The 23,909-nt window shown below is 36.3% G+C and overlaps 1 protein-coding gene across 1 annotated transcript in view; it reads left to right on the plus strand.

The window, feature by feature from the left end:
* Window positions 1–17,219, plus strand: part of LOC143640712 (zinc finger homeobox protein 4-like) — a 59,931-nt gene extending 42,712 nt beyond the window's left edge. Inside the window, 9 exon segments of the mRNA XM_077108347.1 lie at window positions 2,882–2,998; window positions 10,042–10,175; window positions 10,395–10,595; window positions 11,111–11,183; window positions 11,186–11,227; window positions 11,780–12,852; window positions 12,855–16,180; window positions 16,182–16,543; window positions 16,546–17,219. Coding sequence (XP_076964462.1) covers window positions 2,882–2,998; window positions 10,042–10,175; window positions 10,395–10,595; window positions 11,111–11,183; window positions 11,186–11,227; window positions 11,780–12,852; window positions 12,855–16,180; window positions 16,182–16,543; window positions 16,546–17,219 — 6,002 coding nt within the window.
* The last annotated feature ends 6,690 nt before the right edge of the window (window positions 17,220–23,909 follow it).

A 23,909-nucleotide genomic window follows, 5' to 3' on the forward strand; every position in this document is an offset into this window, starting at 1 on the left:
TATTTTTTCCCTGTAAAACATCTAACATTTTATGGTATTTTACAATGGAGGAAATGTGGTACTTGGAAATTAGAATGTAGCTGTGCTCCCTCCCCTGACCCCAAATCTAAACCTATAGGTTTTTCCAGAGAAAGTGGTTTCTTCACATTAATTCTTATGACTCTAAAGTCTGTTTATATAATGAATGTCAAATTTATTTCTAAAACTCTCTTTGAGAATGAAAGTGACCTTTTATTCTGACATATATGAAACTTTATGGTGTGTATAAGTTACTTTGTGATTATTTTTTGCATGATTAAAAATTTGCAAAGTTCTTATGGCTCCAAAGAGCCTACCTGTAATAAACAGCTTTTGCCTTCTAAACCGCAAAACAGGTCTGAATTGCTTGAGCATTACAGCTAATTGCCTGCCTACTTCAAAGGAAGAACCAAAGAGAGAGAGAGAGGAAAAAAAAAGTCACAGAAGCAGAGGCATTGCAGGCAAATCCACTTCTGAGGGTTATGAGTTGTGGCTTGGAGGAGCCAGGCAAAGTTATGGCCTCAGAACTGCTGTTTGCGATTAAGTTGATGGGGAGAGTCTATCCCACAATCTTTCCCTGCTGCTGACACAGAGTCTTTGTTCACATTCAGATTTCTCAAACTGTTGCCAGGGTCAGGCGGAGGTCAGACACCACAGTGATGTATAGAAGAACATGTCTGGGAATTTCTCTCACACTTAAAACACATACCAGAAAATGAAGAAGAGGACCTTGCAAAATCTGTCTGATGAGACCCAGATTATACTGTAGCTTTTCTTTTAGTGCCTTCATAATTTTCTTTTTCTTCTCCTGACACACAATATTTTATTAATGTGAGTTGCGATAGCCCTTACAATTTTATGTGCCCTCAAGATAAGGACACTCAGTAGCACTCTGACACTTCATTTTCCAGCCCTGGGGGAAAAGTCCAGTAAATCTTCTCAAATAAGTCTTGCATCCCTTCACCACAATAGTTGAAAAGAAATTGTCACGGGCCTGACTCTGGATATCATACCACATTTGTGGGCCTGACAGAACCACAGCCTTCCAGCTTGGTCTGGACCACCATACCCACCAGTCCAGCCAGTGCTGGAAGGAGGGATCCTGAGTTGGATCAGTAACTGATGGTCACTGATGGGTGAAAGCAGGAGAGAACCAGAAAAGATTCTTTATCTTCTTATAGTAAAATCTCCATGTGTTTTTGCCTGAAAGGGAAGCTTCCCCCAAGCCCTCAGATGACTGATTACCTTCATTGGGGTCTCCCCTCTGCTTTTGTGCAAAGTGCAAAAATAGAATAAATGGATTCCTATGGTGCCTTGGAGGACTCACAGTTGAACCAAACTCTTATTTGAATGTATTAAATGTCCTTGTTTTCCCTTTAGCTTTTTGGAGTTTCCTATAGAGCCCAGAACTGTTTCCCCTCTGTTGTTTTCCTACTCACACAGTTGCAGAGCATGGCTGGCAAGTGAGGCACTAAATATAATTTTTTTTGTGCTCAGCTGCTACATATGACAGTGGATATTTCCTTCTGCTGTCAGAATGTTATTAATAAAACATGGGGTGTGGAGAGGGCCACGATTTCCCCTTTCAATCACTATAGCATTTGCAATGAAAATTGTATTCAGTGTGTAATTTTCAGTTAATGCTTGACACTTAAAATGTCCGTAGCAGTGTTTTGTATGGTTATTGAAGGGTTAATTGTATCATGTTCTCTGCGTAAAAGCTGTGCTTATCAAAAGCAAATAGAAGAGTGTATGCAAATGTGTGTCGATGACCTTTTGCCTTTCCAGGGTTAATTTATATGGTCATTAAAGATTTTATGAAATTGAGCAGCCTAGTGCTTCAAATCCCATTTTACCTTCTTCTCCTAATTTATGTAATTCACACCTGAACCGGGGAATATGATTTTTATTTTTTGTGCTGCAATGAAAACAGCATGCCATGCTGTGGGGAGTTGAGAGCCTGGTTATCTGGCATTACTCAGATTGCTAAAAATTCATTAAAATGTGACATCAGCACACTGAGAGACAAATGATCACAGGATGAAAGAGAACAGTGGGCCTTTCACGGATTAGTGCTGCACAGCCCCAGCATAGAGGCTAACTGCATAAACAGATTAATCCACCAGCAGTGGCATAGCTAAGATTTACAGAATAATTAAATAGGTTTGAGTTACTATGAGGATTTCCATGTAATCTAGCTGGTGTGAACCCGTGAATGAGGTGTGGGGTGATGTGGTTGTCATAGAAGTATACCTTATTATGTCCTAGGCTCTATATAGTTTTCCCTATTAAAAAAAAATACAAAACCCCCCACTATAACTGAAGCTTCAAACTCTTCCTCTACCAAAATTTCACAGAATTCCTCTGAGGTCTGGTATCTGAAGGAAGGAGTAATACCTGTCTTTTATTTAACCCACTGTTACCACATTATTTCACTAAGAATTTTTGCTAAGAATCTGATTTGTTCTGACACCTATTCAAGTTCATGGAATAAGGTCCATGTTGTTAGAAAGTTCTACTGTTAAAAGTACAGAAATGCCTTCCACCATTTTTTTCATCTTTTCAGCTTAAACTATATCAAATTATACTAAAAATGATTTCTTTCTTTCTTCTTTTTTTTCAGTATAGATGCAGGCTCTCAGTGGATTAAAAATTTTGTTATTTTAGATAAAAAATTGCATGGGTACAGTCAACATGTTCTAATATGGACTTTTACATAAATGTGTGTTCTCTCTTTTGAGTAGGAATAGCTACAGACAATTCATGAATAAAGTTCTAACTTGGCCACCAAGTTTATTTTAGTGTGTGTTTTAGTTTTTTTCTTCTTTCTTCAATTGTATTCACTGGTCTCATTTCTTAACAGAAGAACAAAGTGAGGAGGTAGAAGGAGCTATTAAGCCCCCAGCAGTGGCCGAGGATGATGAGAAAGACACAAGTGAGAGAGACAATGGCGAAGGCAAGAGCTCCCATAAAGATTCTGGTAAGATACTAAACTCTTTCACCTTTCATTTTCCTCTATCCCTCCATTCGCTGCAATCAGCCCTTCCTTCACTCCCCCCCCACCAAGCTTATTTAAAACTTTTATTCATTTTAAACTGTCTGAACATTCCTACTACTATTCATTGCATGTGCATTTTGCATGTGATTTCTATCAGTAGCCTCCCATTGACCTATTTTTAATCATAACCATCTGACAGAATAGATGTGGATAAACTGAAGAATATTACAGGACAACCAGCGAGATTATTTTTTAATCAAGTCAGTTTGTGTGCTTGTAATTTTTTAAGTGCCTTTCATTAATCTTAGCTATACTTGTGATTCCTCTGATGGCATATTAATTTTTCATAAGCATAGGATTAGATATCACTTGAATTTTTTCATTCAGGCATATGTACCCCTGCCCAAACCATGTAACCCTAAAAATAAGTGCTATTTTTCCTCTTTTTTTCAACCTACACTCAGGAATTTGCCCTTTTTAAGGGCATCTATTTGAAGCATTTCAAACAAAATCCAGTGAAAAAGTTTACAGATGATTCAGCCTAAGAAAGAGGAAATATCATTGAAAAGGGATTAGGTGCTGGGTAATTTTGATCTTCCAGAATAGACAAATCCCGGTAATGAAAGCTACTGTCTTTGAAAACAAACTTTCATGTCATGACATTTACTTGTGCACAAACAAACCCTAGGCCAGCATCTGGTGTAGATACCTAAGGCTTTTTCTGTGTTTGATTTGGCAAATATATGGCTTCATCCATGCTTTGTATGTATGAGATGGAAATCTATGGTCGCAATGAATATTACATTGGCTACTTTTGCTGTACGCTATACCTAGTTTTATTTTGTTGGACTCATTGAAGCAGAAGAAGTGCTGAAACGTGTTCAAGCCTGTTAGTTTCAGGTAGTCATCTATCTTTTCCTTGAATTCTAGTGACAGCTGCATATAAAGGAGCTTGTATTCACTATGAAGATATTGGGTTGAGCCAAATGTATCATTTTTTACATACAAGTTTATTTAAATCTGAATTATCCTATATTTGTAATTCCATCTCTTCATGTCTAAGTTTTACATGCCATTCAAAAATGATCTAAAGTGGCTCCCTGCTCCCCCACCCTCACCTTTTAATACTAAATGTCTCAGAGGATTCCAGGGAGAAAAGTGCCTTTGTTATTTGCTTCTAGGATGTGGTATCTAACATATGATTCTAATTTGATTTAAACAAAGAGGATCTAAGGTTGGTGTTGAGCCTAAAGTGAAATCTCTGAAAAGATGCCATAGCAGTATAGTAGCAGGCTGCCTCCTGAGGCTATTGACAAGGAATTTGAAGAACCTAGTGATCAGTTAATGTCAAGGGTAGTACTATCTAAACTTTATTTGAAAAGGATTGGAAATAGTAAGGTGGTCCATTTACTCTCTTTAGGATGGACGTCATCAAGACTAGTTGCTTGATTTGTTCAGGGACAGCAGGATCTGTCTGTATTTAGTGATGACTTTCTCAGAGTAGTACAAAAACAGATTGCAAAGTGTATCCTTCTTATTCTTCAGAAGCCTGTGTAAAACACCCAGATATCACATTATCTTTTGCTGAGCGCCTATGTAATACTTTGATATAGGATGTTATGTGAAGTATGAAATATCTAATGTCTAGTACCTTGTGAAGGATGGATTCTGGGAATCCTTTGAAAATGGATCTAATCTTACCATTGAGGAAAGAGTCTTGCTTCGAACATACCACAGATGCAGGGCTCTACCTCCACTGGTGCTGCTGTTCACTGCTCTGCATAAATAATGGACCCAATGACTCCCTAACGGCCTGATGAGTTATGGTCCTTCCTTGGGTGCCTAATTGTACAATACAGACAGGACTCAGGTGTCTGAGAGGACACAGAATATTGCATAATGGTAGTTATTTAAAACAAATTTTATTCCCATAAAAAAGCTTCCCCAGGTGTATCTGCAGGGATAAAAATTAGCTCTAAGCAAGGACCAACTAAAAGCAAATGCTGAGATGCAAATCTTTAGCTTTGAAATCTCCTAGCCTTCAAGACAGTTCTTGTTATTGGAAATTAACATGAACTTTTTAACAAGGTTTTATGCTTTTTAAATTGACAATTATTAGGTTAAAAAATTATTACATGGAATTTTTTTTCTTTGTAAATATTTCTAATGATTAAATAGCAATCCACATAACATATCCTATATACATATATATTATGTCAGTTAAAATTGTCAAAAGAATATTAGCAAAATTATAAAGTAATTACTATCTTAATATGTTAGATGGGAAAACAGTTTGACCCCACTTAAACATGGAACTTTTTTTTTCTTGAATTTATTCTTTAATAGGCAAATCAACTCACAATGCATAGCATATATATGTACATACATATACCAATATGTATAATATGTGTATTTGTGTCTGTATATACAGGCTCTATACAGCAACTACCTACAAATATATACTACGTGTACACACAACTAATATATAGGCACACAAACACATATACACTCCACCTCTCCCCACTTTCCAACCCATGAGCTCATGGTAGGAACCATGTTTTTCTACTTATCTCTAAATCAAAATACCTAGAAATGAACTGTTCTCAAAAATATTCATTGAACTAAATGTGAAATGATCTAAGGACATGAAATATTCTTTATACATTCCAAAAAATTCAATAAAACATAGAACTTTTTAAAAATGAAGGAATTAACACACGTTAGGAAGGCTATGTTTGTGTAAGCTGTTGTGCTGTGTTACTGACACTAATCTGTAGGACTGGAGCTCTCAAAATGAGACGTGGCAATATGCAAGTTATATTTGTTGAATATTCATGCATAATAGAAAAGCCTCCTAATGCTTCATTTATATTGTCATTTAAATCTAGTGCCACTTTAGATTAATTATAATCCAAATTATAGCTCTGTGCAGTACAAGAATTAATATAGAGTTTATCCAGATTAATACATTTGCATTGAAAATGTAATATGTCTCTGCCGTGGCTAAGGGGACCACTTTTTAATAAGGGAGTAAACATGAGGAAAGATGGAAATTAACCTTCATTATTGCAATTAAAATTATCCTTTCATTCTACTCTCATTAGAAAGAATACTGTACTGGTAATTATAATTTAGAGTTATTTAGAGTTGAATAACATCTGTTATATCCAAGTTTTATAGTATTCAAACTTTACCAAATATATTGACTCATAAATAAAAACTCAGTGTTTTGTTTTATTGTTTTTTTTTCAAGATTTGCTAGGGGTACACATGCATTATGGATTTTCCTCACTTGTTATGAGTATAAACCATTTTACAACCTTCTGTATTTTAGGGATTGAGAGTTATTAAGTAGGTGGCATCTGAATTGAAATGAATTATGTCATTTTTATATTAGCAATCTCATGCAAGTTAGCTAATCCTATAACTGGCAGATAATCATTGGCTCATCTATGTGGTAGCGTTTATTTGTAATTTGACTTCATTTTTTAGTTAAAATTCATTAAAATGACATTGTTCTTTGAGAATATTGTGGTGTCCTTTATGACACAAAATATATTATGATCTATTTCAATTTTTGTTTCTGGTCTAGGGTAACAAACTGGGTTTATTTCAAATTTAAGTTTGCAAATACAAACTAACTAATCACAGAACATTATCAGAACCTTCCTAAAATTAATTGGCCTTTATCTAATAAAAGACATGTCTAGGAAATTAGAATACAGGAAAAACAACCAAGCAAATTTCCTGTCCTTTGCCAGGAATGGCATAATATTATACTGGAGATAACACCCCTCTAAATATAAAAGACAAATATATGTAAACTGTGTCTTCTACTGTCTTTACAAATAGTCCTCCCAGGGCTGGAGTTGTGGCTTAGGGGTAGAGCACTTGCCTTGCATGTATGAGACCCTGGATTTGATCCTGAACACCACATAAAAATAAATAAATAAATAAAAATAAGGATATATTAAAAAAAGTATTCCTCCCAACCTCCTCAAGCTTAAGAGTCATTTTTGTCATATGTTATTATACTTCAGAATTCTCTCCTTCTACTTACTATGAGTTATTTTCATTTCTAGGGCACATAGCTAAAGTTAGGCAGGCTAGCCTTTATTTATAATTTTATAGCTTCTTAATTTAAAGCAAAATGGTCTTTGGAAACTTCACAGCTTATGTGAAAACTCATGGTTCAATGAATGCAGTTAATTAGCCAAATAGCCCTATAATAGTTGAAACTTAAATTTTCCTTTCTTGATGCAACACAGAACAGTATTTTAAGATATTTTTAGTTGTAGATGGATGTAATACCTTTATTTTATTTATTTATTTTTATGTGGTGATGAGGATAGAACTTATTGTCTCACACGTGCTAGGAAAGTACTCTACCACTGAGCTACAAACCTAGCCCCCAAAGCAATTATGTTTTTGATGAATATAATAAGCACAAAATAAAGGCAATATATCCTTAATACACAGGTATAAATTATACAAAAAAACACATCACTGTATAGGCTTAGTAAAATGTCTCAAATCTTGAACTTAATACTTTTTTATGGTTTTGTTTGTTTGGTTGGTTTACTGGGGATTGAACTCCTGGGCAATCTACCACTGAACTAAACCTCCAGCCCTTTTCACTTGTTATTTTGAGATGATGTCTTGCTGCACTGCCCAGGCTGGCCCCAAACTTGCAGTCCTCCTGCCTCAGCCCCCTGAGCTGCTGAGATTACAAGCAGGCACCCTAATGTGTGGTCTTTTATTCTCTTTTATGATATCAATGTCAGGATAAGATACACATTTGTGTGTGTGTGTGTGCGTGTGTGTGTGTGTGTGTGTGTCTATGTGTCTGTGTATGTGTGTATTTTTAATTAAGCCCATGAAAATACATTTAATAAAAGTTTCTGGAAAGTTTATTCTATTTCTGATGCTCCAAATGGCCTACAAGCAACAAATGTCATGGACATTTTTTTTTCAACTTTTTTTGTGATAGTCTTGAATGGACTTATAATTTTGTCTTGTCCAATTCTACTAGGAGCAAAATATAATGAAAAGGGGTACATCATGGTGTATTCATCTTCTAAGGAAGCATATTCTTACTCATTAATAGAAACTTTTAAAGAAAAATTTCACAGGCGGAGGCAACTGATAGGCACTTGCTGATTCTAATGACAGTCAATTTTGCACAACTTGATCTGATACGTAAACAGTGAATTTGCAAATATTAAATATCATATTGTTTTTGTAAATTTTTTAACATCTACTAAGCATAAATTATATTCTGCCTTTCCTTTGAGAAAGAAAAATGAATTTTTATTAATTGTGAGATGAACATCCCCAGTTTTAGCACATCTTTAGGTATCAGATAATCAGATACTTTTTAATCAATATAATGAGACTTTAAATTTATTTCAAATTTAAGTTTATTCAAATACAAATGACACGTTATTTTTTAAACATCTAAAAAGAATTTGAATTTCTCTACAGCATATGCAAATAGAGAACAAAAGTGTTAATTAAAATAAAATCCAATGTTTATAAATTCAGAAATCAATATCAATGTAATCTGTAGAAAACTCAGCACTAATTCTGTATGTCAGGAACTAATTCAAACCTAAAGGAATAAAATTATTGTCATTATATCATTTAGATTCTATTTTAATTTAGTCTCCTCAGTATAACCCTTGAATTTGTTATGAATTTGAGATTTCTGAATTTATTTATATGGTATATATTATGCATCTGTACCCAGAGTAAAAATATTGTTCATTTTTATTTTGTTTCCAAAACACCCTTGACCTTATTTTTAAATTAAAAGTGGGTTATTTTGAAAAAAAAGAAAAAAAAATCACTTTAATTTATTCATTTATATGAACTGCATGTGGATTGAAGAAAAATCAAGATAAATCTTCATGCACAGCATACAATCAGATTACGCCTGGACTATATATTTACGCGGGGTCTGATAGCAATCAATGGTTTAGCTTCATTGCATTTTAAGATGTATTTGCACCCAGTTGTCCAGTGATAGTGTCCTCATCCTGGAAATAATTTAGTTGCAAATTGACTGGAAGATGGTGAAAATTGAAAGTTAAAATTAGAAATACTCAAAATAAACAGCAGAAAAAAGGTCAGATGATGCCGTGCTATGATGAGATTGGAATGGCTGGTAAATGAGGTTTTGTGTTTGTCGTGAGATGTATGTGACATGCCTACCCAATGTCGCTGTAATATCCAGCCTCACAGAGGAGATTATCAGGCAAATTGATGCTGGAAAGAATTTTCTGTTAGATTGGGAAATTAGAATTGTGCTCTTTTCTTTGATGTGTGTGAGACTCCACCATATTACATTGCTCATCTGGGCAAAATTTTAAGTCGTCTTTAACACCAAGTATTTGGATTAACCTCATAAAGCAATTGTCTTCTTAAGATTTGTCCTATAATGCTGTGTGTACAGCCAAGTGCTAAAACATCTCCAGCAAAGACAATATCCCTAATAGCAATAGCAATAGCAATGTAATGTATGGTTTGCTTTAACAACCTTTTGATTTTTAAATCCATTAATGATGTCAAAATATTTTAGTTCCTGAGTTATATCAAGCCAGCTCTTCTCAGAATTTTGAAATATTCTCTTCATTCAGAGATTTCGAAAAGAAATAGCTGATTAGATATTAGTAAAAATAATGAATTTCTGAGTTTGTATTTGTGAATGGGAATAGATTGGTTTTAATGCGATGAAGGCATTCTGGGACACCAGAGAGCACACGTTATTGATAAACCTCTCAAGGCCACCTAGGGTTATCTAAACATGAGACAGGAGTACATTTGAAAATATATTTATAAAGTCTACTTAGTCAGTGGACAAAAAAAGATGTGTTTCTTGTCTTTTGATCTGAGCATCATTTAAAAGTGCTTGCCTAATTATTTTAGTGACTCAGTTAATTGAGAGTCAGTTATTTGAAAAACATAATTTTCTATTTATGATATAATGTTTATAATTTGAGTTGCTCTATTCTTTTTGCAATCAGGAATAATCACACCAGAGAAGGAGCTAAAAGTCAGTGTAGCAGGGGGCACCCAGCCACTCCTGTTGGCTAAAGAAGAGGATGTTGCAACAAAAAGTTCAAAACCTTCAGAGGACAATAAATTCTGTCAAGAACAGGTAAATAATGTTGTTTTCCTTTGTTGTGGAAATCTCTTTTTGTTTGTCTGTTTGTTTACCTGTTACTAATAGTTTAAGAGCCCCCCAAATTCCATGTGATTTAAATGCACATAGACATGTCCAAGGGCAATATTATTAACACTTGGTATTACTGCCAAAGTTCTGAAGTCATCAAAATACATTAACTCACAGAGGTCATGTTTATTCAGTCTTTTCCAGTTCTATCAGTGTCCTTATTGTAACTACAATAGTACGGACCAAAGTCGGATCCAGATGCACGTGCTGTCGCAGCACTCAGTGCAACCAGTCATCTGCTGTCCTCTCTGCCAGGACGTCCTCAGCAACAAAATGCATCTCCAGCTGCACCTGACTCATTTGCGCAGTGTGTCTCCAGATTGTGTGGAGAAGCTGCTTATGACAGTAAGGATACCAAATGTTGATGCATGTGTGACATGATCTGGGTAAACTATCAATGCAAATATGTAATTATGGGTTGGTAGAAATTTATTTCTTCTGAGCTACTGAAAGGTCTTTTATTGACTGTGTTATAGAAATCACAGTGGAGGCCCATTTGTGGTCTCTTTTGCTTAGAGAAAAAAAAATATCATACAAAGCATAGCCTAATTAATTACGTATTTTGTGGTCTCTTTATATCTGTAATGTTAATCAAATGACTCATGTGGGCACTTTGCATTTCAAAGTTTCTTGATTATCATTATAAAAAAATAGACCTACAAAAAGCTTGAAACCATAATTAAGAGAAAGAAAAGAAAAGTACAGCATTGTAACAGCATTGGTCTGAAATCTGAAGGGATAGATGTCCCTGCTTTGGTTGGAAAAATGCAAATGGGATATGCTGCTGCCAAATGGGATAAGTGATGGAATTTATAATTTTCTGGAGTACATTTAACTTGGAACCCTTTTGGTTTTTAAAGGTGCCTGTCCCTGACATGATGATGCCAAACAGTATGCTGCTGCCAGCAGCCACCTCTGAGAAGTCAGAGCGGGACACACTGCAGCCATGACAGCGGAGGCATCTGGGAAATATACAGGTATTCCAGCTTATGATGAAGATCTGTGGAAAAAGCACTTAGGGACTTGCCCTTGTGGCAGTGCGCCAAGATTCTTACCATTAAAGATTTGTTTTTAAAAAGCATGAAGGGAAGAAAATGTACAATGTTTCCGTGAGCCTTATTTTCCAAGACATATTTGACAACTGGTTATCTCCACCTGTCCTTGAGAAATCTAATTGCTGAACAGCCAAGAATATTCTATGTTGTTTTAATTAACTAACACCAAGATAATGGCCCTTGGTATCATGCCAATTGTAGTATAGTGTATTTTTTTTTTTACTTTTGACTTGTTTTCTTCCCTATCCTGAAATTCCCCAAGATTGATGATGAATTCTTACTCATTATCATGTCTTCAGGATCCAGTCCAGTGCTGTTAGTAGTTACTTAGTAAATATTTAAAGTAATATTTAATTACTTAATAAATATCCAAAGAATCAGTTAAGTCAGAGATCTTTATAATTATCCTATTTACAATCTATTGATATTGGAGCCATAGATTTCCTAACAGAGGTTTGTGCTTTCTCTGAACAGGTGAAAGCCCAATGGATGAGAAAAGTATGGCAGGTCTTGAGGATTCAAAGGCTAGCTTGGAAATAAAGAGTGAGGAGCAGAAACCAGCTAAAGAGCCCCCAGAAATATTGGAATGGAATAAAAATAGCAGTAAGGATGTGAAAATCCCTGACACACTGCAAGATCAACTAAATGAACAGCAAAAACGCCAACCTCTCTCTGTTTCTGACCGCCATGTTTATAAGTATCGCTGTAACCATTGTAGCTTGGCTTTTAAAACTATGCAGAAGCTTCAGATACATTCCCAGTATCATGCAATTCGGGCTGTAACAATGTGTAACCTCTGCCAGCGTAGTTTCTGTACATTCCAGGCTTTAAAAAAACACTTGGAAGCAGGCCACCCAGAACTGAGTGAAACTGAACTCCAACAGCTCTATGCCTGCTTGCCCGTGAATGGTGAACTTTGGGCAGAAAGTGAAGCTATGGCCCAAGATGACCATGGCTTAGAACAGGAAATGGAGAGAGAGTATGAGGTAGACCATGAAGGGAAGGCAAGTCCTGTAGGAAGTGATAGTAGTTCTATTCCAGATGACTTGGGCTCTGAACCAAAGCAGACCTTACCTTTTAGAAAAGGGCCCAATTTTACAATGGAAAAATTCCTTGATCCATCTCGTCCATATAAATGTACAGTGTGTAAAGAGTCATTCACCCAAAAGAACATTCTTTTGGTCCATTATAATTAAGTCTCTCACCTGCATAAGTTGAAAAAGGTTTTGCAGGAAGCCTCCAGTCCTGTCCCACAAGAAACCAACAGCAGCACAGACAACAAACCCTACAAGTGCAGCATCTGCAATGTTGCATACAGCCAAAGCTCGACATTGGAAATCCACATGAGGTCTGTGCTCCACCAGACAAAGGCCAGGGCTGCAAAGCTGGAGCCCAGCGGGCATGTGGCCAGTGGACACAGCATTGCAGCAAACGTAAATAGCCCTGGCCAAGGGATGTTAGATTCCATGAGTTTAGCAGCAGTCAACAGCAAAGATACCCACTTAGATGCCAAAGAATTAAATAAAAAGCAAACTCCTGAATTTGTGATGGTGGGTGATGTGTAGGCTCTGCTCAGCCTACACATCACCCACCGCAGTCACCAGCACAAATTCAGATGCAACTGCAGCATGAGTTACAACAGCAAGCTGCGTTCTTTTAGCCACAGTTTCTAAACCCAGCCATTTTGCCTCATTTTTCCATGACTCCAGAAGCACTGCTGCAGTTTCAGCAGCCTCAGTTTCTCTTTCCATTCTACATACCTGGGACGGAATTCAGTCTGGGTCCAGATTTGGGCTTGCCAGGCTCTGCCACATTTGATATTCCGGGCATGACAGGAATGGCTGGCTCCTTGCTTGAGGATCAGCAGTTTCAAACGCAACATCATGTTGGCCAAACTCAACTCCAGATTCTACAGCAGCAAGCACAACAGTACCAAGCCACACAGCCCCAGCTGCAGCCTCAGAAACAGCAGCAGCAGCAGCTGCAGCCACCACCCCAGCAGCAGCAGCCAAGCAAATTATTGAAACAAGAGCAAAACAATCTAGCCAATACAGACTGCCAGATCATGAAGGACATACCATCTTATAAGGAAGCAGAAGAAATTGCCGAAAAGCAAGAGAAACCAAAGCAAGAATTTGTAAATGAAGGTGAAGGACTCAAAGAAGGCAAAGACATAAAGAAGCAAAAATCCTCAGAACCATCCATCCCTCCACCCCGAATAGCCTCGGGGGGCAGAGGAAATGCAGCCAAAGCTTTATTGGAAAACTTTGGTTTTGAATTAGTCATCCAGTATAACGAAAACAGGCAGAAGGTACAGAAGAAGAACAAGAGTGGCGAAGGGGAAAACACTGAAAAACTGGAATGTGGAACGTGTGGTAAATTGTTTTCCAATGTTCTCATCCTGAAGAGTCACCAAGAGCATGTACATGGGCAATTTTTTCCCTACAGAGCACTAGAAAAATTTGCTCCTCAGTACAGGGAGGCCTATGACAAGCTTTATCCAAATTCTCCATCTTCCCCTGAAATGCCACCGCCACCTCCACCTCCACCTCCGCCTCCTCCCCTGCCACCAGCTCCCCCACAGCCTTCTCCCATGGGTCCCATGAAAATCCCAAGCATGGTTTCTACCCCTCTGCAAGCTCCCCTGCCCCCTCCACCACCACCTCCTCCTCCTCCCCCTCCCCCTCCACCCCCACCTTCTGCTACCCCCCAGGTCCAGCTGCCTGTTTCTCTGGACCTTCCGCTCTTTTCTTCCATCATGATGCAACCAGTGCAACACCCCACACTCCCCCCACAGCTTGCCCTGCAGCTGCCACAGATGGACACTCTCTCAGCAGATCTCACTCAACTTTGCCAGCAGCAGCTCGGGTTAGATCCAAACTTCTTAAGGCATTCTCAGTTCAAACGCCCCCGGACAAGAATTACAGATGATCAACTAAAAATCCTGAGGGCTTATTTTGACATCAATAATTCTCCAAGTGAAGAACAGATTCAAGAAATGGCAGAGAAATCTGGCCTTTCTCAAAAAGTTATCAAACACTGGTTTCGAAATACCCTTTTTAAGGAACGACAGAGAAATAAGGATTCACCATACAACTTCAGTAACCCTCCAATCACTGTTTTGGAAGATATCTGAATTGACCCACAGCCTGCCTCTTTAGAACATTACAAGTCGGATGCCTCCTTCAGCAAAAGGTCTTCGAGGACCAGGTTTACCAACTACTAGCTGAGGGTTCTACAAGACTTTTTTGACACCAACACTTACCCAAAAGATGATGAAATAGAACAACTCTCTACCATTCTTAATCTACCCACTCTGCTTTTTGTTGTATGGTTCCAGAACGCCAGGCAGAAAGCACAAAAGAGCTATGAGAACCAAGCAGAAACTAAAGACAATGAAAAGAGAGAACTCACAAACGAACACTACATTCGAACGAGCAACATGCAGTACAAATATAAAAAGTGCAATATGGTTTTCCCCAGGATCTTTGACTTGATTACACATCAGAAAAAACAGTGTTATAAGGATGAAGATGACGATGCCCAAGATGAAAGCCAGACGGAAGACTCCATGGATGCCACAGATCAGGTGGTTTACAAGCATTGTGTGGTGTCTGGACAAACGGATGCAGCCAAAACCTCCACTGTCCCTGCAGCAAGTTCTGGCTTGGGGACTAGCACGCCCTTGATTTCGTCACCAAAACCAGAACCTGAGAAGGCTTCTCCAAAACCTGACTATCCCACAGAAAAGCCAAAGCAGAGTGACCCTTCACCCCCTTCTCAAGGCACCAAACCAGCCCCATCGTTAGCATCGACTTCAACAGACCCACCGCAGGCGCCCACCGCCCAGCCACAGCCGCAGCCACCCAAACAACCCCAACTTATTGAAAGACCTCCCTCGGCCTCTCAAAACCCAGTCCCTTCCAGTCCACTGGAAATTTCCATGACTTCTCTCCAGAACAGTCTACCTCCACAGTTACTCCAGTACCAATGTGATCAGTGTACCGTTGCCTTCCCAACGCTGGAACTTTGGCAGGAGCACCAGGACATGCACTTCCTCGCTGCTCAAAACCAGTTCCTTCATTCTCCATTCTTGGAAAGGCCCTTGGACATGCCCTACATGATATTCGATCCCAACAACCCTCTGATGACTGGACAGCTGCTGGGCAGCTCTCTCACACAAATGCCACCTCAGACCAGTTCCTCCCATGATGCTACCACCCCAGGCACTGTTGCTGCTTCCCTTAAAAGGAAACTGGATGACAAAGAAGATAATAATTGCAGCGAAAAGGAGGGTGGGAATAGGGGTGAAGACCAACACCGTGATAAGTGCTTGAGAACCACAATCACCCTCGAACAACTGGAAATACTCTATGAGAAATATTTGCTAGACTCCAATCCTACCCGCAAAATGCTCGATCATATTGCACGTGAAGTCGGGCTGAAAAAAAGAGTCGTGCAAGTCTGGTTCCAGAATACACGTGCACGAGAAAGGAAAGGCCAGTTCTGGGCAGTGGGTCCAGCACAGTCTCATAAACGGTGTCCATTCTGCCGAGCCCTGTTTAAGGGAAAGTCAGCTTTAGAAAGCCACATTCGCTCTCGGCACTGGAATGAAGGAAAGCAGGCAGGTTACAGCTTGCCACCAAGCCCTTTAATATACACAGAGGACGGAGGAGAAAGCCCACAGAAATACATTTATTTTGATTATCCGTCTTTGCCATTAACTAAAATTGATCTATCGAGTGAGAATGAATTGGCTTCTACAGTGTCAACACCTGTTAGTAAAACAGCAGAGCTGTCACCGAAGAATCTTTTAAGCCCTTCTTCTATTAAAGCAGAATGTCCTGAGGATGTAGAGAATTTAAACGCCCCTCCTGTCTGGATATGATCAAACTAAAGCTGAATTTGATGAGACTTTGTCCATCAATACAGCTATCAGCGATGCCACCACTGGAGATGAGGGAAACACTGAGATGGAAAGTACCACAGGAAGTTCTGCAGATGTGAAACCAGCACTCTCTCCTAAAGAGCCAAAAACTCTGGATGCTTTGCCAAAACCAGCAACCATACCCACAACTGAGGTCTGCGATGACAAATTTCTCTTTTCACTTACCAGTCCGTCAATCCATTTCAATGAGAAAGATGGTGACCGTGACCAAAGCTTTCATATCACAGATGACCCTGATGACAACGCTGATCGCAGTGAAACCTCCAGCATAGCTGACCCCAGCTCACCGAATCATTTGGGTCTAGCAACCCTTTTAAATCCAAAAGTAATGATCGGCCAGGTCATAAGCGTTTCAGGACCCAGAGGAGCAATCTTCAACTCAAGGTTCTCAAGGCTTGCTTCAGTGACTACGGAACGCCAACCATGAAAGAATGTGAAATGCTGGGCAATGAGATTGGTCTGCCCAAACGGGTGGTCCAGGTGTGGTTTCAAAACGTAAGGGCAAAAGAAAAGAAATTTAAAATCAACATAGGGAAGCCTTTCATGATCAATCAAAGTGGAACGGGAGGCACCAAACCAGAGTGTACTCTCTGCGGGGTGAAATACTCTGCCCGCTTGTCCATCAGAGATCATATTTTCTCCAAACAGCACATTTCAAAAGTGAGAGAGACCGTGGGCAGTCAGCTGGATGGGAAGAAAGATTATTTAGCTCCAACTACTATTCGGCAGCTGATGGCACAGCAAGAATTTGATCGAATAAAGAAAGCTTCAGATGTTCTGGGCTTAACTGGATAGCAGCCAGGCATGATGGACAGCAGCTCCCTCCATGGTATCAGTTTGCCAGCAGCCTATCCGGGACTCCCTGGCCTTCCTCCAGTGCTTCTTCCCGGAATGAACAGTCCATCCTCCTTGCCCGGATTTCCACAAAATTCAAACAGTAAATCATTTAAAGGAAAGTCAGTTTAGTTAATAGATGGCACTAAGCAGTCAATCACAAGTGACCAAGAATAGGGTAAATTTGGATTTCTTTTAATTTCAGTAAGTGAAACCAAATAAATTATAAATTATTTCACACACACACACACACACACACACACACACACACACATATATATATATGTATATATATATATATATATATATATATATATATATATATAGAGAGAGAGAGAGAGAGAGAGAGAGTGAGAGAGAGGAGAGAGAGGAGAGGAGAGAGAGAGTGCTCTAATAACCAAGAAGTAGATCAACCTGCACATGAAGAAAAATAAAGACTAGATAGATCATAGCAGATTCTTAGCAATGTATTGATTAGTTTATCATATTTTTTACCTTAGAAATATTATTTGTATATATCAATTTCAAAACTCATTTCAAATGATGTTCCAACACAAACATGTTGCATAATATTTGATATACCTATTAAGAATGCAAAACATTAAATATTATATTCATCAGTCTTTTAACTTATGTTCTTTCCAAGGGGCAGAATTTTTGTTTTCTTTTTCTTTTTCAATTTGTCTGCCCAATAAGTGCAATGAAGATCAAAAGTTGAGGGCCCTCTAGCCATAGAAATCTACCTGTGTTGCACTTAGCATGTAATAAAGTTCATATCTAAAGTTTAATAACTTTTAATAACTTTTAATAAGTCATTATTTAAAGTTTATGACTTCTATGATAATTGTACTTCAGTAGTACTATGAAAATTTGAATTTTGTAGCATACATTGCTATTGGTTACTGTTATCCCATGCCTTGCTACTCATCTAACCTGCCATAGCTTAGTTTTATAATTAAGGCATAACAAACTGGGCTGTTAAAACAAGTTAAAATTAGACCCTAGTATATAACTTAGTCATCCCATAAACCAGTTTACTATTATTAGGATCAAACAGGTGAGCTTCTATTTTGTGTGTTTATTTACACAATTATTAAAGAAGTATTTTAAAAAGTAATTTTAGAATATTGTCAAAAGAAAGATATACAAAATTATTTGGAAGATTTAAAGAAAGTCAAAACCACATTTCATTACCAGTAACAGTCTTTAACTTATTCTGAATCAATCTAGTCCTCTGGGAAAATTTATTATCCAGGGTTCATTTGACAATATCTGGAGAAAATTTTGGTTGTCATGATTGGGTATGGGAGAGTAACTTTTTATTGGTATTTTGTGAATGAAAGTAAAGGATTCTGCTAAATATCGCACATGTTACAGGATAGTTGACCACAAGAAAAGTATGTAACCTGAAATGTCGTAGCCTACAGTTGAGAAATAGTGATCTACATAATAAGGAATGCCTTTCAAACAGGGAAATATCCAAGTTCCAGAAAAAAATGCCATTTTTTATATCTATGTTCACATTATCAGCACAATTAAAATATATTTTCATCACCTGTTGATGAGAGTCCTACCCATATGACCTTTGGAAGCAGATGAATAATGATTACAGTTACAGATTCCCTTTGTATCTTAGTGGTTGTGAATTAGTATGGAAGTTTTGGATGGAAGTAACAGAATTCTGACTCAAATTCTATTAAACAATAAGGAAGATTAGTACTTTACGTGGAGGAATTGCAGTGGTAGTTTGAAACCAGAATTAGTTGATTTAGTATCAACAAGAACCACTTTGTTCCACATTCTTTATGGTTTGCCATCTACAATGAGAAAGCATTCTAAAACCTGTTCTCTTTTCAATCACGACATCCAGGATCTTTCTTTTGGCCTGAAAGCTAAAAGTTGTATGCATTTATTATAAGCAACATGATGAGTTAAGTGGAATGATTATATTGCATTACCTAATATATTTATTGATTTTGTTCTAAAAGCATTTAAAACCTCTTTGCATTTTCATGAATGCAATATGTTGTCATTAAGTGTAGTCGCCATGCAAAAAAATAAATCAATAAAAGATCTCATGAACTTATTCCCCTTACAAAACTGTAATTACATATTGCCTGAGCAACTTCTCTCCACCCCAGCTCCTAGTAGCCAGTGTTACACTCTCAATTTCTATGAGGTCGACTTCTTTAGATGAATTAGATAATTATTTCTTAATTTTTAATTGTTTTCATTAGTACATTATATCTATACATAATAATGACACTCATTGTGACATATTCATAGATGACATAACATAATATGCTCCATTTTATCTCCACTAATCCCCTTTTCCTTTCCTCTTTTCTCCTCCTTATCCCCTTCTTATACTCTACAGGTCTCCCTTCTATTAATTTTTTTAATTTGTACATTATAAATACAAATAAAAATGGGATTCATTGTGATATCTTCATTCATGCACATTACATAATTTGAACAATTTAATTCCCCAGAACCTCCTCTGACAGTCCCCTCCTATCTCCCCCTTCTCTGCTGTACTATAACACCTTGTTTCCTGAGATTACCCCCATTGTTTTTTTTTTTAATTCTCTTTTCTCTCTAACTTTTGCATATGAGAGAAAACCTCCAACCCTTGACTTTCTGACATAGGCTTATTTCACTTAGCTTCGTGTTCTCCAGTTTCATCCATTTGCCAGAAAATGCAATAATTTAATTCTTCTTTATGACTAAGTAAAACACCATTGTGTTTATGTACTATGTTTTATTTACCCATTAATCTATTGATGGACACCTAAGCTAGCCTGGCTTATTTCACTTACCATAATATCCCCCAGATTCATCTATGTTGTCACAAATGACAAAAATTTCCTTCATTGTATGACTGTACAAAACTCTAGTGATATACATAATATATATATTAGAGGAAGAGAAATGCTTGGTGAACCAAAACCAATTCCATAGTCAAACTTTGTACACACTAACCCCAAAATCCAACTGTCCTTTTTTTTGTATAAACCAATGTAGTTAAAGTTTTGTCAGTTGTTATGAGTTATTATTTTTTCATATATAATTACCTTGAATAACCATTCTGGTAGTTGGAACAGTGGTAAAATATTTCAGTATTTTTATTCAGTTTGTTATTATTATTTGTAGATCCATACTTGGAATATAATTATTATGTTAGCTTTTAATAAATAATGTTACTACAAAAATGAGTTTATAAGGTCCATTATTTTCTCATTCCTATGAAAATATTTATAGAAGAATTTGTCTATTTGTCTTCACAGCAGTCACTGAAATGTTAACAGGTATTTTATATTTTTTCCTAGTATCTATTTTAAATCATTGATCTTAATACTTTCACTGATCTAATCAAACATTTGTCTTATATGTTCTTTTTTCTCAGAATATATAATTGTTGAAGTGTTTCCAGTTATTCTGTAAAAGGACATGTGAATCAGATGATTGGATGTTCTGGGACACAGTAATTGCCTGTCCTGATTTCACTTGAAAGTTGTGCAAAGTCTAGTTCTGAGAAATACCTTTTATAAAGGTAAAGATTAAATTGATTTTCTATATATTTTAAGATGCTATTATTCATTTGCTGTCCATTTGTAACAGTTTGGTATGTACTTTTGTGTGGTTGTCATAGTGTTGACTCACCAATTCTGCTTTATAGAGTAGAAGAACAGATTTTAAAAGGTTTATTCACCTAAAGGTCAGAATTCTTGGTATCTTTTTTGTTCCTGGACAAATTTCTAATGCAAAGATAATTTTACACTGAGCAGAGACCTTCTTTCTGTCACACTCAACCTCTCTTAACCTTTACTTTCCATATACTGTAAAGAGTAGTTCTGAGCCAGAGAGTTTCAGAAGAGCTTTCTTTGCTCTGTGCCTCTTTGCTACTCAAATATATGCTAAATGAAAACATAAAAGTGAGCCTGGTTCTGAAACTTTGAAGTGATTTGATTGTGAGTGTGTATTGGGATATTAAAATAAAAAGCATGAACATTATAATTACCAGGATTCTTGGTTCCAGACCTTCTATTATAAATAAATACCATACTATAGTTTTAGTTTACTTTTTTCCCTTTACTGACTGTTCTTTTTGTTAAATTTTGTAACAGCTTTTAAAATGTTCAAAAATCTGTAAACATGCCCCTTGTTATTTAAGTCACAGGTTGACAAATTGTGTCCCTCAGGGAAAATATGGCTTCTTGCCTGTTTTGGAAATAGAGTTTTATTGGAATGGAGTCATGCCATTTGTTGATGGTTCTTACCTCACTACAATAGCAGAATTTAGTATTTGCAAAATAAACTGTATGGCTTATAAAACATAAAATATTTACTATTTGCTCCTATTCAGAGGAAAAAACTGGTCAAAATATACTCCAGAATTACTGTCTCATTTCTGCAGGTGGCATGATGTTTTTATTTTTTCAGAAGCCATTTTGTTTTGTAACTTAAACACTGACTCCTTAATATACATGTTTGCATTAAAGAATTTATCAGACAATTACTACCAGTAAGAAATCAGAAGCAAAATAAATACAATAGTGCTCCATTTTATTTATGTTTTAAAGTCTTCAAGGTCAATAAAATTATATGTAAGATTGATTAATGCAGCTTAATCAGTTAATTAATATGGAAAATAAGTTTCTTAAAAATTAAAAAGTCTGTTCATTTATTCAGTGTTCTGAAAGATAAATTATATTTTACTCTAAGTTTTCCATGTTTATTTAAAACTCTAAAGCATTTATTGACAATAAAAAGGCGGAAGATTTTCAGAAATAGCATCAATATTTTCTAAGTATTATATTCATTATTTTCCAACTAGATTTTATATTGTCATAAGATGCATTTTTGAAATTTTAATGATGATTAATGGGAAAATGTTATTGGTTTTGCATATGAGAGTTTACAAATGCAAATAATATTTATGGAAAGGCCAAGCTGAATAATAAATAGTTGTCTATACAGATTTTTATTAATTGAGAAATTTTTTGTTAAAGTTCATGACTAGATTTAAATTAATGTTTATTAAAAGTTTAATCCAAATTCATTTGTATAATAGAAATAAACTACTTGTTTCCTCATACTATGTCTTCAGATTATATTCTGACTTAGATTATTTCTAGATTTTCTAAAATATATTATTACTACACAAATTTTGACATGAAGGCATATTCTTTGATTTTTAATAAAATAGATATTGTTACTCAAAATTACTCAAATGAGCTAAACACTGTAATTCAAAATAGAATGATTATGACATTATTTGCATTATATGAAAAGGCAAATCCTAATTAATCTAGTCATAACTCAATTTTTCTTGATGGTTTTCTGTTAGAAAACTTGAAGCACTTTAAAAGTTACATTTCAATTCTTTGACATTACATATTTCTCATGATTATTGTAGGTTAAAGTATAACATTATTTCCTCTGTCTTTTCCAATATGTCATCAATATGGGCTTTTTTTTTGTCCTGAATATCATCAGGTTCCCCATCACTTTCTATTCTCAGTGTGTATATCAACTAATTGACATACATATCCAGAAATTTTTGATAATCCAATTTCTGGTTTAGAGTTTAAAACTCATTATAAATTTATGTTTTTTAACATGAAAAATAAAATTGAATGACATGCAAAGAAGATAATATTTTTGTTTCTATTTCACAATTAAAATATGTGAATTGCCAATAAACAAATCATTCATGTTGGTTTAAATTGATATATTGATGCACTCTCTTCTGACTGAATGCTCTTACTCAATATGATACTATTATTTATTTATTTTTAATAGAGGGCTTTTATGCTAGAATTGTCCAAATAGAACTTTATAGCAATTAGGTGATAAATGGAGTTTTATTCTATGTAAAATTTCTAAGAAGCAGTCATTCACTCTGTGGTTATTTCCCCATGTTCTTTAGTAATAAGGGAAGTATGCATTCTTAGTAACAGGCAAAATTCCCACATAGGTCCCTGAACCATCTGAGCCATGCAATGCTCAGATGCATAATGCTGGAAAGCACTAAGTGAAAGCTACATTGCTTTCCTAGGGGAACTGTAGAAATGCTTTATGAAGTGCTCAGTTCTCAGTGTTCATGCCTCTACAAATTCATATCTTGAAACTTAATCCAGAATGCCATAGAAGGGAGAAATGGACCTTTAGTGCATGGTTGGCACATGAGAATTTCACTTTCATTAATAGACTTTTGTCCTCACAAAGGAGGACCAAAGGGTGTTGTTTTCTCTTTTTGCAATATGAAGATGTAGCAAGAAGGCAACATCAGTGAAGCAGGGGCCTCTCATCAAACCCAAATCTTCTCTTATTTCAATTTGGACTTCTTAACCATAAGAACTAAGAGAAATAAAATTCTTATGTTTATAAATTACCCAGTCTAAGATTTGTTAATATGGTAGTTTGCACTGAAACAGAAGGAAATAATAGGGAGGGAGTGATTTTGACCACTATTCCCATTTTTGTTATGATTAGCCTGTGCAAAGAGTAGGTGAACCTTGAATAATTATGTACATTGATGCCAACTTCATTGGTCTACATTCCACTAAAGTTTCAGAACTGATATATTTAATGGAGCAAAACAATACCATTCTAGGTGTCTTATATACAGTTACTTACTTGGCAATGACTTCTATTTCTCTATACCTATTTATAAAAGAACACCAGAAGCAATCTGCTTGTACCTGGTAAGGTCAGCAATATACTTTTATGGGATTGTTTCTACTCTTCTGTTCTCTGCCAAAAGGCAGTCTATGGTTAGTTGTTATTGTTTTTATTATACTGGGTATTGAACCCAGG

This window comes from Callospermophilus lateralis, unplaced genomic scaffold, assembly GCF_048772815.1.
Source record: "Callospermophilus lateralis isolate mCalLat2 unplaced genomic scaffold, mCalLat2.hap1 Scaffold_578, whole genome shotgun sequence".
NCBI lineage: Eukaryota > Metazoa > Chordata > Mammalia > Rodentia > Sciuridae > Callospermophilus > Callospermophilus lateralis.